Raw genomic sequence first — 14,714 nt, forward strand, 5'->3', positions numbered from 1 at the left:
TTTTTTGAGATACATTATTTTTATTGTGTATGTACATATAGTGTATATCTAAGTGCAGCACATAACTACAATATCAGTAGCATATACAAATTATAAACGGTTGGCATTTAGTAGCACTAAAGTATGTAAAACTTGTAGCCATGCGAGAAAGACCTGCAAAACGGTTGGCATTTAGTAGCACTAAAGTATGTAAAATAAATCAAATAAAGGAAAGAAAACATACAAATGTACAATGTGAGCCATCATAGTTCATATTGGTCCAACGTGAACATATTTCGCTGTGCTATTTTTTTCTTTTCCTCAGCCAATAGAGCATCCCGCGAGCTCCACAAAGTCTACAGAAAAAATAAAAGATCAACAAGACAAATAACATGCACTATTCATTAAAATATATTAGTAAAACATACTTAGAATTGCAGTCATGTAATGATTTGTCATGATCTTACTATGTCTATTATGAAGCCTTTCTGCTTCATTATATGCATGTACCCTAACACCCATGTTGGAGCACTATGTCGACATGCTCGTACCCATCTGTATAAGGTCTTGTTTAATTTGAAAAAAATTTTGGCTTTGGCTATTGTAGTACTTTCATTTATATTTAACAATTATTGTCCAATCATGGACTAACTAAGCTCAAGAGATTCATCTCATAAATTACAGATAAATTGAACAATTAGTTTTTTATCTATATTTAATGATTCATGCATGTGCCGTAAGATTTGATGTGACAGAAAATCGTGTTGAAAGTTTTTGGATTTTAGGGTGAACTAAACAAGACCTAAGTCTAATGGAGATCCTCCACACGTAAATTTATTTGGTATAACTGGAAGCTTCTTACCCACATGTCTTTTAAAATATATGTTATTCTAAATTATAAGACATTATAACTGGAAGCTGCTGGCTGTATTATAATACTTACTCTAAAATATACTGAAATTTCAGCAGATATGGAACAGTCACACACGGACTATGGGTGACATATATAATACTAGATTATCAGCACTGATAGTACTCTTTGCTGTCGTAGGAATGGCACTAAAATAATATTAAAAGCTAGCTAGTAGCCCAGACGTTGCCTGGTGGCCAAGTCTCTCAGGTCACGTGAAGCTGCCTTGCAGTTGGTTGTTTACTTGTTTATATGGACATCCATCCACGCACGCACGTACGTATCTTGTACACGCACAGAGAATGTTAAAAAGCGGAAACCTCGGTTCAGGAGCCCGTGACACGATGTCCACCATGACATAGTCGCATGATGGCGACGACGATCGACACACAAGAGCAATATCCTCGAAAGCGACTGTTCGTTAATACTTACTTTTAGCAATGGGATGAGATAAGATCGATACGTGAGGGACCGGGCTAGCAAGGACGCAATTTACAGTTTGCGTCGTGGACTAGTGTTGCAAAGGCTTGGTGAACATCGGTCATCAGGGCAGACACCATTGCATTGCATATTTGCATTGCATACTCGGAACTCGGAAGGTTCATGGGAGCTATTGCTATCAGGCTGCAGCTACGTGCTGTCATTCAAATTGGTTGGCTCCTTTTTTTTTTCTTTATGACATGACAATTGCAATAAGCGAACATGTTTTTGGCCTCGCACCTTGACGAAAGCCAGTGCGAAAGAAAAAGGGGAACAAAAAACAAAGATGTGACTCGTCCGTTGAAGATTGAACAGGCTGCTGATGCGAGGATATGCATGGCAAGGCGGAGCCATCAGCTAGTTTACTGCTAACCTCCGTGGGGTCACCTTCTTAATTGTAGGCAAGTTTGGTGCTGCAGCACGTACTAGTGTTGTATCTGGCTACTACTAGTAGTTTATTAGGATATATGATTATGATCAAGTGACAAGTCTAGGCTTTGTTTACTTCCACTCCAAAATCTAAAATTTTTCAAGATTTTCCGTCACATGCATGGAGTATTAAATATAGACGAAAATAAAAACTAATTGCACAGTTTGGTCGAAATTAACGAGACGAATCTTTTGAGCCTAGTTAGTTCATGGTTGGACAATAATTACCACAAACAAACTAAAGTGCTACAGTGTCGCGAAATCGACACTGTAGCATTTCGTTTGTATTTGACAAATATTGTCTAATCATGGACTAACTAGGTTCAAAAGATTCGTCTCGTTAATTCCGACCAAACTCTGCAATTAGTTTTTATTTTTATCTATTTTTAATACTCCATGTATGTGTTTAAAGATTTGATGTCACGGAGAATCTGAAAAAATTTACAAAATTTTTTGGGAACTAAACAAGGCCCTAATACATGTGTGCGCATGCGTCAAACTCACAGGCGGTGGTGTCAGATCGTTCGCTAAGGACGAAATGGGTGAACGTCCGCTCAAATGGATTTGGGTCCATCGACACACCACGGTGCTACCGTGTGGATGCTCGGTGGACAGCGGTTCTTGGGTCACTAGTGGACGACGCGCGCATTTGCGCGCGAGCACAAGCAACCGTGGAGCGAAGCATGGTGGTACTTAAAAGACAATATAGACAACATGGCTATATATATATAAATGACCACATATTATAGTAGTCCTTAAGTTTAGTACACATTGACTATGGCTGAACATATGAAAGCATTATAAGATGTTGGGTCCTTACATTACATGACATGGTTGTACATAAATATTTCACATGGAAAGAGGGCTATGAGTCTGAGAGTTTGGTTGCTTCTGCCTAAGCATCAGTATCAGGTATGTTCATGCTTCGGTCTGATTCCCATCCTTGTTCGTCGTCGCTTGAAATGCTGATGGATGATTCTGTATCCGGATGATGTGGCGTCCTGTCTGTAGTGGATTATAAACATGTTATTATTGCTATAAGTTAGTGTGGAATGTGTCAGCAGTGTGAGGTGTATGTCAAATGTAATGTAACTCTGGCTACCTCATGGCTGCAAGGTAACTTCGTTCTGGTCACCTGGTACATGAGCACAGTTGTTTAGTTTCTGTTACTATATTGTTTGGCAATATGTTGTTTTCATAGTGTGTTTGGGTACCTGAGGATGTATATGCCTCATGTCTGAAATCAGACAACTTTGTTGTATCTTGGATAGGTTCTGCAATTTGTATGTGTTTTGGTGGCCATGGATTACAAAAATATATTTTATATATATTAGGGTATGAAATTAATGACAGTGTATATAGCTTTATTTGTAAGACAATGTATGATTAAGGAATCAAATATTTTGTTTACCTTGTTGGGTGCTGCCTATATGGTGACCTGAAGCTAGAGCTGAAACATGTCGTAATGGTTCTGATTGGGTCGCTAAAATCTGTAGGTAGTGTCTTTTTGGTGTCATCTGAGTGTCTGCATTTGTGCAAATATAATTAAAGGGTTTATATGAAGAAAAAAATGTTAGTGTATTGCGTTGAGTACTTGTGAGTAGTAATTGTTGGATTACCTTGATCCGAGGACTTGATGATCCATGGCAAATCGAATGAACCATGTTCAAGACACCAAGGTAGTATGTCGAGAAGGAAATCTGGTCCACTGAATGTCTTGCAGGAGAGAATTTGCAGCTGGAGTTCAAGTGTTGTCAAGTGGATAATGAAATTTGGAGGAGACAAGGCGACGTTGAAAATGGCTCCATGCTGTTTCAGTCGCTCTGTGATTTCCATAACAATTCCATTCGTGCTTAGCAAGCAAGGGAGATCTCCATGGTTTACTGTACATTAATGTTGGTAACTAAGAATACCTATGTAAATAATGAGCTCACTTTATTGCATCTATCTCACCTGAATTCATAATGGTTGCTGTGTCGTAGATCCGAGGGACCTAGTTTTATACCGTTGTCACTATCTATACTGAAACAACTGGGTTGGTTAGCACAGGTTATATATGAATTTGGGTTGTTACTTTGGACAAACAACAAGGACTGACTATGTATTCAGAGTTTTTTTGTCTATGAAACTGGAGGGGCTTGAGTGCTTACAGGGAATCTATTTGAAACGAAGAAAACACAGCTGAAATACACATGGAAAGCAAAGGGACAGAAATTAAGAAATCAAGAAACAAAGAGAGAAATAAAGAAAAGAAAACTAAGAAGGTGAATGACAAAACATTTTCTATTCATAAATCAGATGTATGAGATAACCTACTATTAACCTTTAGGGAAAGAATCCTTAATTTTTTTTCTGAATATGATTTTGGTAGATTGGACGCTTGATTCAATACCTGTAAAGATGTAATTATTTGTAACTATCCATATAGACCAGCAGACGAAAATTGCAGGCAATAGAAAAAAGGATTGATGAACCTGACCTCTGATCTGTACAGTAGTTTTTAGAGTGCTTGAGCCTAGCTAAATGGTCATACCAATCAGGTCGTAACAGGTTTAGAGATTTATTATTGGATTAAATAGTCTATAGTTGAACATGCGACATATGCATCACTCAAGTTCTGTTGCAAGTTGAGGCAAGCAACTTTGTATCAGTCAAGTGTATGTGACTGGTATTTTTGGATCTAAAATTAGATTTCCTATATGCACTAATTCCTTCTGTATATTTCAGGTATGGACCCTATAGGGATTTTAGTTCCTTTGTTTTTTGAGCAGCAGCAATATCTGAAAAGGCTAGAATCACTTAGGTGATGAAGTTTGTTCAAAGTCTATTCAAGAAGATATGATGCATGCCTCCTAAGTAGCTGTATTTACACCAATAGCTGACGTTAATTTGAACAAAAGAGGATCGATAGTTAGTACCTTAGTTAGAGCACTGATGATCTTGGGAATAAGCACACCGAACCTGTGAAATGTAAAGAGAGAGGAATCACCTGACGAACGAACGCAAACAGGTGAATCTAACAACTGAGCAGCAACAACAGACACCGATGCACAGACGCCCGAAGCCATGTGGATCCCTCGGACGGACAGAAACCCAGCCTCAAACAAAAAGGACCCATTGTATGAGCACAACAACCCCAAAAACAGAGCAAACAGAGCAATAGAACCCGAGGTACAAGGTAATTTATGGCCGCCGGATAGCCCACCATGGCAAGGGCAAAGCCCCCACCGTGGTAAGCCGAGGTCAGCGATGGCGAATCCGCGCTACCGCCCTACGATAGGTACGGCGAGCACGCAGAGGCAACACGGAACGGCAGGCAGAAGAAGGTAACGCAAAGCGCGACAGGAAAACCAGAGAGGACAGCAACAACACAGACCCAGCGGATGAAGGCGAAAGGAACGAACGTTAGAAGCGACGGCGCCGAGGAAGCGAGCACACAAACCAAAGACGACGAAGACGAAAGGAAAAAAAATAAACCCAGCAGCAGCTGGATGGCGTGCCCCCTTTTTGCCTGTGACTGTGGACCCGGTTTAGTCGGTGGAACAGAGACCACAATAAATAAAATGAGGCAAAAGCAGCTGTAAAATCAGAATCAGCAGGGCACGAATGCAAAGAAACATCAGAGAACAAATCACCGCAAATAGCAGATTCAACTGAATCAGCTCTAATATTTATTTATGGACCACACGATGCCAAATCAAACGGGCAGCATCATTTTGAAAGACGTGGCCACCGATTCCTTGGAGGAGCCCCACGGGTATTCTAGGGGTTAACATGTTGCCAAGGCCTTGCAATTGCAACAGCAGGTGGAGGCTGAAGGCGAGGTAGACCTCGGTGCCATGATCAGGTGCGCGGTAGACAAGTAGTTTTGTTAAACCATCCGCTATAACTATGTCTTGATAGTACATTTATTTAAATACTAGGTTAATGTCCGTACGTTGTTACGGGTTTTAAAATCCACATACTCTATGTTTCTTCATTGTTATTTTATTTTTTCTTTCTATATTCTTCCTTTTTCATTTCTTTTCAGTTTTTGTTTTTCGATTTTATTTTATTTTCTGTCCTTTCCTTATTCTTTTCTTGTTTTAATTTTACCTTTTATTTTTTTTCTTTTGGTTTTATTTTTATTGTTCTTCCTTGCTTCTATTTGTTTTTCTTTTTTTCAGATTTTCTATGTTTCTTCATTCTTATTTTATATTTTATTTCCTTTTAATCTTATTTCTATCCTTATTTAAATTATTCATTAATTTTATTTTCTCTATGCACTTTTTATCATTTGTTAATTATGTCTGTTTTTATATTTTTTTCTTAGTAATTTTATTTTTTATTTTTATTTTCTATATATATGTGATATATATGTAGTATATATTTAGTGTTCTATATTGTGTTATGTCATGTTTACGTAATATATATGTGATGTTCTATGATGTTTCTTACGGTGTTCACTTAGTATACATGAAATCTATAATAGATACCATGGGTGTGGTAGATGGGTCCTTTCCATAATTTTTAGTTGTAGAGATATAGATGATGCTAATATACTAAAAAAAAGTTTTTAAAAAATAAGGAAGTTAAAAGTTAGAGGCAAAGTAAATTATAATTTGTTAAGCTCCCGCACAATACCGGTATAAAAGCACAACTAAAATATTTGCTGCTGGCTGTGTAGTGTAGCAAACGCTTCAGAGTTCAGACGTCATTTCTGGTTTAAGGCCCTGTTTAGATTGCAAAAATTTTGGCCAAAGTGGTAGATTTTTTTGTTGTCAGAACTTGAGCAGAGAAATCTGACACACACAAAAAATTTTCAGGTGTTTAGTTGAACAAATTTTTTCCTGACAAAATCTAGACTGCAGACACAGGTAGAAGGGCATTAAATGCTGTGTTTGGGACTGCATGCACATGCAAACGTTGCTTTGCATGCCGCATGCAGCACTTTCCACATCGGTGTCACTCATGCAAAGTTGCTTTGTCTTTAATCACAATGATATATATAAACAATAATAATTTGTATTTGTTCACAAACACTCAACCCTATTATTCACCACTGTCCCTATCACTATTATATGCCGAATACAGAGATTATTCGCACATCCACACTCAGTCCTCAACCCAGTACAAAAAATACAAGCACAGGAAGATCAAAATTGTTCATCACAAAAAGATCTTTCAAACACCAGTGCACAACGCAGTGGCGATTGAATCACGAAACTGATTCATCACATTCCACTCATCCTCCACGACCTCAGGATCCGGCTGGAACTCAAATGCCTCTGGTGGCACATAGTTAGCATCCCTATTGAGCTGCTCAAAGTGCCTGTCATGCACTCCACTAGTCCTCATGAAATTGTGTAGTGCCATACAAGAGCATATTATCATGCTTTGCTTTACGGTGGAGTATGGGGGAACATCACGTAACATACGCCACTTCATTTTCATAACGCCAAATGCCCTCTCTACGACATTCCTAAGAGATGAATGCGTATAGTTGAAGATTTCTTCTTTACCTTGAGGGCCGACGTTTCTGTACTCTTGCATATGGTACTTGGTTCCCTTGTATGGGGCTAGATAACCAAGCCGGTTTGGGTACCCGGAATCAACAAGGTAATATTTCCCTGTAGTTACAGTACCATATCTATGAGCAAAAACATGCCAATTTAGATAACAGGCACAACATGTAACCATACGACAATATACCTGGAGGTGGATGGGGGAACTGATCACCAAAAGTTGATGTTGCATCATTGAAGACTCTCATATCATGAGCAGATCCAGGCCATCCAGCAAGGACAAAACTGAACCTCATGTCGAAGTCACAGACAGCCAAGACATTCTGTGTGGTTCTACCCTTGCGGTTCAAGTACTGGACAAATAAATTACTAGGCACAGTTAATGGTATATGGGTTCCATCTATTGCGCCTATGCAGTCCTTGAAGTAGGGATAGAACCTAGGGCTTCTAAGTCTGTCATGCATTGTACTAAATGTAGGGTCAACAGGTTTTAGGATGTCGGCAGCTAATCTGTCCATACATACCAGCACTTTGTTGAAAAGCCTAGAGATAGTACCCAGTGACCTCTCAAATCTTTCCTTAGCTTGCCTAACACTTTAACAGTCTCCAAGCATCCATAAGAAGATACCTAGTGCTTCTAAAGAGGTTGATTTCCTACTGGATTTGAGGCCATATGTTTCTGTCAGGACATCATGAAGTTTGTGAAACATTTCAGGGTTCATCCTAAACATGGTGTAACACCTATCAGGGTCATGTAGATTATCCATGACCCACTCTATTCCAGGCAATTTAGGGGTCCTATAAGGGCGCCTACTCAAGTACTTATCAATATGTATGGCTTGCTTTAACATACCACTGGTTCTTAATGCATGACTTGACATCAACTCGATCATAATCATGGTCTGAACGGCCTCGTCCCAATCATCTCCCATTGATACATCCTCACTGTGTTCAGCTGGTTGGGACTCGTCATCACTGCTGACATGTAGGTCTTCTCCATCCTGTCATCATCAGCATAGGTATGTCAGCCCCCCTTCCAATTTCAAATGCTGTCCAAAACCCTAGCACAGCTCGATGGCCATGCAACAGAACAATGATTATCCATAGTATAAAGCAAAAAATAGAGAAAGTAATCCACACAACTGCAATGAAGAAAGCAAAAAATAGAGAAACTAATCCACACAACTGCAATGAAGAAAGTTCATATGACAAAGCACAAATCCTAGATGAACCCCACATTTGGGGCACTAAATTAGAGTTCAAATTGTTCACCGAAGACTAAACGGATTACGACTAACTGCATTAGGACTTACTCTAACTGCATTACAACTAAGGCTAACTGCATGCACTTCAATTAAGCAGGGGAACTAGTTCTCCACCGGGAGGTTTTCTTGAATGATGATCCACCTAGCAGCATCGTCAGTGCAAGAAAGGAAGATGGCCAGATCAACTTCATCTCGGCAGATCTTCCTAACAGCCAGGAAGGAACTCCTGGTAGCTGCAGTAATTCCCATCCCCAATGCAATGTTATATGCCTGCTCGACCATCTGTTTCTTTGTCTGATGCTGATTAGGGGACTGCTGTGCCTGATGCTGATTCTTCTTTTGCTGCAACTCCAATATAGTACCAAACAAGTTTACCTTTTGCCTTTCAATGTCATTGGCCTCACGTTGGTTGCTATCCCAAGACTTAGCATTAGAGCTCCTAGTTTTCTTGCTAGGGCTGGAGGCTGTGGAATTAGTGCTAGAAGGCCTTTTGTGTACTTGGCTACCAGGGGTTGGAAATCCATGACTTGCAGGGGTTGCAAATCCCTGACTACCAGGGGTTGCAAATTCCTGACTTGCAGGGGTTGCACCATATGCCTGTCCCTCATGCTGAGCATCCTCGTCATCGGAGTTCTCGACTCCAATGACATTGGTTGCCGCACCAGTTCCAGGCCTGTATGCAGTTCCTCCACTCGGCCTTGAGTTCTTGCACTTTACTGTTGAACGTTCCCTCTCATGCACTAAACCAGTAGCCAAGAAGTACTTGTGCTTGATGTCCTTCCAGCCAGCGCTGCTCATGACGCCGTTGTTGTAGTTGCCGTTTTTAATTTGGGAGTGGTAAATGTCAATGAAGACACGCAGTCTCTTTGGATCCCAACTACCCTTGTGTTTTAGTACCTAGACCAGAGAACTACTTAAATACCAGAGAACAACTATATTACTAATTACTCTAGTGCGTAAACTAATTACCAGATAAGTACCAGAGAACTACTTAAATACTAGAGAACAACTAAAACTAAATACAGAGAACTACTAAAACTACTTAAACAACTAAATACCAGAGAACTACTTAAATACCAGAGAACAACTAAAACTAAATACCAGAGAACTGCTAAAGTAATCAATCTAGTACGTAAACTAAATACTATATTACTAATTACTCTAGTGCGTAAACTAATTACCAGATAAGTACTTAAATACCAGAGAAGTCCTAACTAATTACTCTAGTGCGTAAACTAAATGTCATTGTAAGTAAACTCACCGGGTAGCGAAAGCCGTCCATGCCGGGGAAGAACTGCTGCTGGTCCGGGTTGTCTTCACGGCCGGCCCTTGCAGCGCGGGGACGGGCCTTGCGAGCGTTCGCACCTCCGCCTGTGGATCCGCGGCCACCAGATCCGCTCGGGACGAAGGGAGCGCCGGATCCGCGGCCACCAGATCCGTCCTAGCCGAAGGGGATGCCGGAGTACCCATACCCTCCCGGAGAGGATATGGCCCCCCCAGATCCTCCAGGCATCCAATGCATCCGGGAGGACGACGGGGGTTGAAGGAAAACCCCGTCTGTGGGGGAGTCCTCAACGCGGCGCGGCGGATTGAAACTCAGTGAACGTGAAGCAGAACGGGGGGGGGACGGCCTGACCTAGACTGATCTGAGTCAAATCTGACTCGTAGTTGATGTCCAGCGACGCCAGCCTTGGGTTGATGCCGCTGCTGCTGCCGGCACCGTTGAAGCTCGGACGGGGCGCCTCGACGGTGGCATCGTTGCTGGCAGGCTCCTGGACTCCGAATACCGCCTCGTCGGAGAAGTGGCCGCCGCTGAAACAATCACCGTGCGCGCCGTCCATGAGAAGGGATACGGTTTAGGGTTTGCGGCGGCGGCGGAGGAGGAACGGCTAGGATTTGCGGCGGCCGGGGAGGGGAAGGAGGGCTGCGGTGCTGCGGCGGCGGGAGGGGAGGGGGAAGGGATACGGTTTGCGGCGGCGGGGGAGGAATGAGCTATGGTTTGCGGCGGCGTGGGGGGGGAGGGATGCGGTGCCGCGGCGGCGGGGGGGAGAAGGGCTGCTGCGGCTGCGCGCTAGGGTTTGCGGGAGGCGGGGGGGGTTGGATGAGGGAGAAGATAAAGGCCTGAGAGTTTGCGGGGGGGAGTTGAGGGTGGGATTCGGATACGGTTGCGATTGGTGGGCTGGCATGGGTGTTAGTGTCACAGTTGCAGGCCCTGCAGGCCAAATTTTTTTGCCACAAAATTTTTAGCCCCTGTTTAGTTGGCAGGCCAAAAAATTTGCTCTTTGGGCCAAAATTTTTGCAATCTAAACAGGGCCTAAGAGGAAAAAAAAAATCTGCAAGAAAGAGCAAATGTGCATTTGGCCGGGAGAAAGAATCCAGTCATGCGAAGCTACGTGCATGGCATGCCCGGTCTGCGCTTGACCAATTTCTCCGCTTCTGAAAACGCGCCAAAGCGACTAGTATAACGGTAGTATTATCCTTTGATGAGTTAAACCCTGCTACTTTTCCACAGCGAAACCGAGTGAGCCACGCGTTATATATATATACTCCTACACACAGTACCTGGCAACACCGATACCATTGTCCAAGCAGCAGCACTGCACCTTTGCCACCTTCTGATCCTGTCCATCTCCTCCAGCCTTTCCTTTCGGGGAACCAGAGCAGGGCAAGAACAGCAGAGTCCTCACGGGGTACGGTTGGGCCGGAGCCGGACCATGGCCGCGGAGTGGTGGTGGCCGTCGCTGGCGGCGGCGTGGCTGGGCTCCGAGGCCGCGTGGTTCCTTGTCCTGAACGTGGTCATCGCCGCGATCGCCGTGCTGTCCTCGCGGGCGCGTCCATCCGCGTCGCCACGCAGCGGCGGCGTCACGCGCAGGGCCTCGTCGGCGCTGCTGCAGCGCCTCCGCTCCTTCTCCATCTTCTCCTACCCTTCCGCATGCTTCGACACCCCGACCTCGCTGCAGCCCGCCGCCGCCCACGCCGCCGCCCAAGAAACAGAGGAGCCGGCGACCATGCCGGTGCCGTCGCCGCACGCCCTTGTGGTCACATCACAGCCAGCGCCGGCAGCAGACGAGGAGGAGGAGGATCCGAGCGCGATGAGCATGGAGGATGCCTACGCTCTGGTCCTGGCCTCACGGTCACGGCGGCCGCCAGAGCCGGCGAGGCGGTCCGACGTGGATGCCGAGGCGGAGGACCTGCGGCAGCAGCGGCTCAACTCCATCTTCAACTATACCCAGATGCTCAAGCAGCGCGCCGCGCTCCGTGCCGGCCGCCGCCAGACGGATGCCCGGCGAGATCAGCTTTGACTCACCTGTTCTGTTCGTTCAGATCGATGTTGGTCAGCATTTTCATGCATGGAGACGAAATCATTTTTTACGTTTTTGTACATAGGCTACTTGCGTTCGTCAGTCTGCACAGTTTTTGGTCTTTTTCCTTTTGCTATGCACATTTGTGCCATTTTATCCTAGTCCGTTTCATTTGTTCTTTGATGGAGACTCTGATCGATACCGTGTATCTTGAATGTGAAACTAAGATACATTAAAAAGTATTTGACTACGGGCAGGATTACAAACTATTTAGACCTTTGGATATAGTCGGATTTACATCAATCCACATGCGTTGCGGTGGATTGGAGTCCAACTTGAACTAAATTCCACCCCAATCCACACCAAAACACATGGATTGAAGTGAATCCGACAACATCCAAACGAGGCCTTAAGCTATTCTCATCATCTCACTGTTTCCAATCTATTAAGCTATTCCTCGTGTATTGCATCATCTCACCCAATAAGCCCTGTTTGGGAGGTTTGGGCTTCTCAAGAAATAATGAAACTAGGAAGAACCGTGTTATGGTTTTGACTTCACTGTTTTTGCTTCAAAAGCCATACATGTCTGGCATGATTGAAAGGATTGAGATGTCGTGTAGAAGGGTAAATAGGGTTCCTAAAAATATAGAACTTGTAGCGGGTAATAGGACTAGAATTTTGTTCAAGCTTGAAATTTATCAACTTCCCAGGACCGGAATTTTGGTCTGAGATCAGAAACTCTGGTCAGGGTAATTTGAAATCACAAATCAATAAAGATTACACCTATTAAATCAATTCTACCTGTTACCAAGTGTTGTTAGACAAGTAGTGGGTTGATTCCTCCCAAAATCTCCAAACCAAGAAGACAAGAACAAGTAGATTAGGGTGAATCGCCCCCAAAGTGAATCTTGGACAATAAGAACACAAGTGTAGTAGGAATAAAATTGGTGAATTGGTTGATTTGTTGTATTGTTGAGCCTCTTGACCAGATTATACAGGAGTACATTGCTTAGGGGCCAAGAAGCCTCCTTCATAGACAAGGCAATCCGGGATTATATATATGATCCTACTAATCTACCATATTTGAAGATATCCTAATATACTTTAACATCCCCGGCAGTTACACCGGGAGCAGCACGGAAGATGAGACTATAGAGAAGAAGCTGAAGGTTTTAAGCCAACGACGTCCCTCCATAGTCATAATGGTTGCAGATATTGTGGCTGTGTGGCTAGAGTGCTCAAGTAAGGCAGTAGTCATTTGTGCCGATGTTGAGATGGCCAAGCGTGGGGTAAAATAGCCATGGCTCAAGTTGTTTGGGGATCGTCCGAGTCGACGTAATAGCTGAGGTAGCCGATATTAAGCTGGTCCTAGTTGTAGTTCATTTTTCATCTCCCAAAAAATTACATGAATGCCATTCTAGTTCATTTGTTTAAGTTTTTGGATTGATCCAATGACCCAAAATATTTTCATATTCCAATTAATCAAAGCCGGTTGGTTCAAATCATCGTTGTTTGACTTCGAGAATCGGAGGAAAAAGCGCGTTTCGTTCATTCCATGTTTGTTGTCCGGCAGCGCGCGCCAAGAGTCGACGGCGAGATGGCCGGGGGCCGGCCGCCACAGAAGTCTCAAGAATATAATTGTACATGTACAATTGAAGCAAGGCGTATGAGAGCAGACAATATTCAAGCAGGACAACGACTCCGACACTGGTCAATGGTCTTCTGTCCAAGGTTAGTGTATATATTAGTATTAGCTGAAATTTCAGCAGATGGACACACAGTCACACATGGTGACAGAATACTACGTAGATTATTATTGATACTAGCTAAACAGACGTGCAGTAGTGCTGCTTGATGGCCAAGTCTCAGGTGACGTGAAGCTGCCTTGTAGTTGGTTGTTTACTTGTTTATATGGACATATCCACCCACGCACGCACGTATCTCTACAGTCTACAGCACACCCAATCAGCACAGAAAATGTGCAAGCGGAAACGTCGGTTCAGGAGACGGAGCTCGTGACGATGTCCGTGACATTGTCCATGACGGCGACGACACACACAAGAGCAATATCCTCGAAAGCGACTCTACTGTCTGTGTAGCAATATATAATGGGATGAGATCGATGAGAGACGTGAGGGCTATAGCATGCACGCAAAATTTACAGTTTGCAAGGTCCTGGTCATCGCTCATCACTCTTCAGACACGTACCATTGGCCATTGCATATTTGCATACTCGGAAGGTTCATGGGACTTGGGAGCTAGTACTGACGTTGCTCAAATCAGGCTGCTAATGGCATCCATTCAAATTGGTTGCCTCCTCTTTTTTTTTTTCTTCTTATGACATGACAATATAATAGCAAGGCGAACAAGCTGCGGTTTGGCACCTTGCACTGAGTAGTCTTCTTCAGTAGCAAAGTGCAACTAACCTAGAAGGTAGCATACGAAAACGAAATGAAGCCACGTTGTTGCTCATGTGAAGATTGCACAAGTTGCTGATGCATTGGCAAAAAAAAAAAAAAAAAAAAAGGCGGAGCCGTCAGCTAGTTACTAACCTCCGTGGGGTCACTAGGACCGCTTCTTAATTGTTGGCCAAGTTTGGTGCTGCAGTGCTTGTACTAGTGCTGTATCTAGCTACTTAGCTAGTTTAGGTCTTGAGGATATAATAACACATGATCAAACCTACGTACTACGTCGCATTCCATGCTGATCGCGTTGCTTTGCTCATGGCTCATCCATCCTTGTCCTTGGTGACTGGATCAGCGACGCGCGGACAGCCTTCCTCTAGTCTCGTGTTGATCCATCCATCCGTCCGCCAAGCAGAAACGATACATATACATATCCCCCA

At 43.4% G+C, this 14,714-nt stretch overlaps 2 protein-coding genes across 28 annotated transcripts; one reads left to right on the forward strand and one right to left on the reverse strand.

Annotated features, from left to right (window-relative positions):
- Positions 2,522 to 5,284, reverse strand: LOC8055589. Of its 27 annotated transcripts, none has more exons than XR_002449853.1 (9): positions 4,717 to 5,275; positions 4,115 to 4,190; positions 3,949 to 3,979; positions 3,752 to 3,820; positions 3,418 to 3,621; positions 3,210 to 3,323; positions 3,013 to 3,072; positions 2,901 to 2,933; positions 2,522 to 2,803 (listed from the first exon to the last, which is right to left on the reverse strand). XR_002449853.1 is itself a non-coding variant. In XM_021452747.1 (7 exons), exons 4-7 carry the CDS (start codon positions 3,759 to 3,761, stop codon positions 2,694 to 2,696), a joined length of 498 nt encoding a protein of 165 aa, XP_021308422.1. In that variant the 5' UTR covers positions 3,762 to 3,979; positions 4,122 to 4,190; positions 4,717 to 4,759; positions 5,203 to 5,282; the 3' UTR covers positions 2,577 to 2,693. The 27 variants fall into 27 exon arrangements, 17 of the variants coding, with proteins under 17 accessions (XP_021308422.1, XP_021308431.1, XP_021308425.1 ...); XR_002449854.1 differs by having other exon boundaries at positions 3,752 to 3,815; positions 4,122 to 4,190; positions 4,717 to 5,274; XR_002449852.1 differs by having other exon boundaries at positions 4,122 to 4,190; positions 4,717 to 5,274.
- On the forward strand, positions 11,155 to 12,119 carry LOC8056169. The gene has a single exon (XM_002460082.2). It carries the CDS (start codon positions 11,282 to 11,284, stop codon positions 11,867 to 11,869), a length of 588 nt encoding a protein of 195 aa, XP_002460127.1. The 5' UTR covers positions 11,155 to 11,281; the 3' UTR covers positions 11,870 to 12,119.

The sequence above is a fragment of the Sorghum bicolor genome, chromosome 2 (genome assembly GCF_000003195.3).
Source record: "Sorghum bicolor cultivar BTx623 chromosome 2, Sorghum_bicolor_NCBIv3, whole genome shotgun sequence".
Lineage (NCBI taxonomy): Eukaryota > Viridiplantae > Streptophyta > Magnoliopsida > Poales > Poaceae > Sorghum > Sorghum bicolor.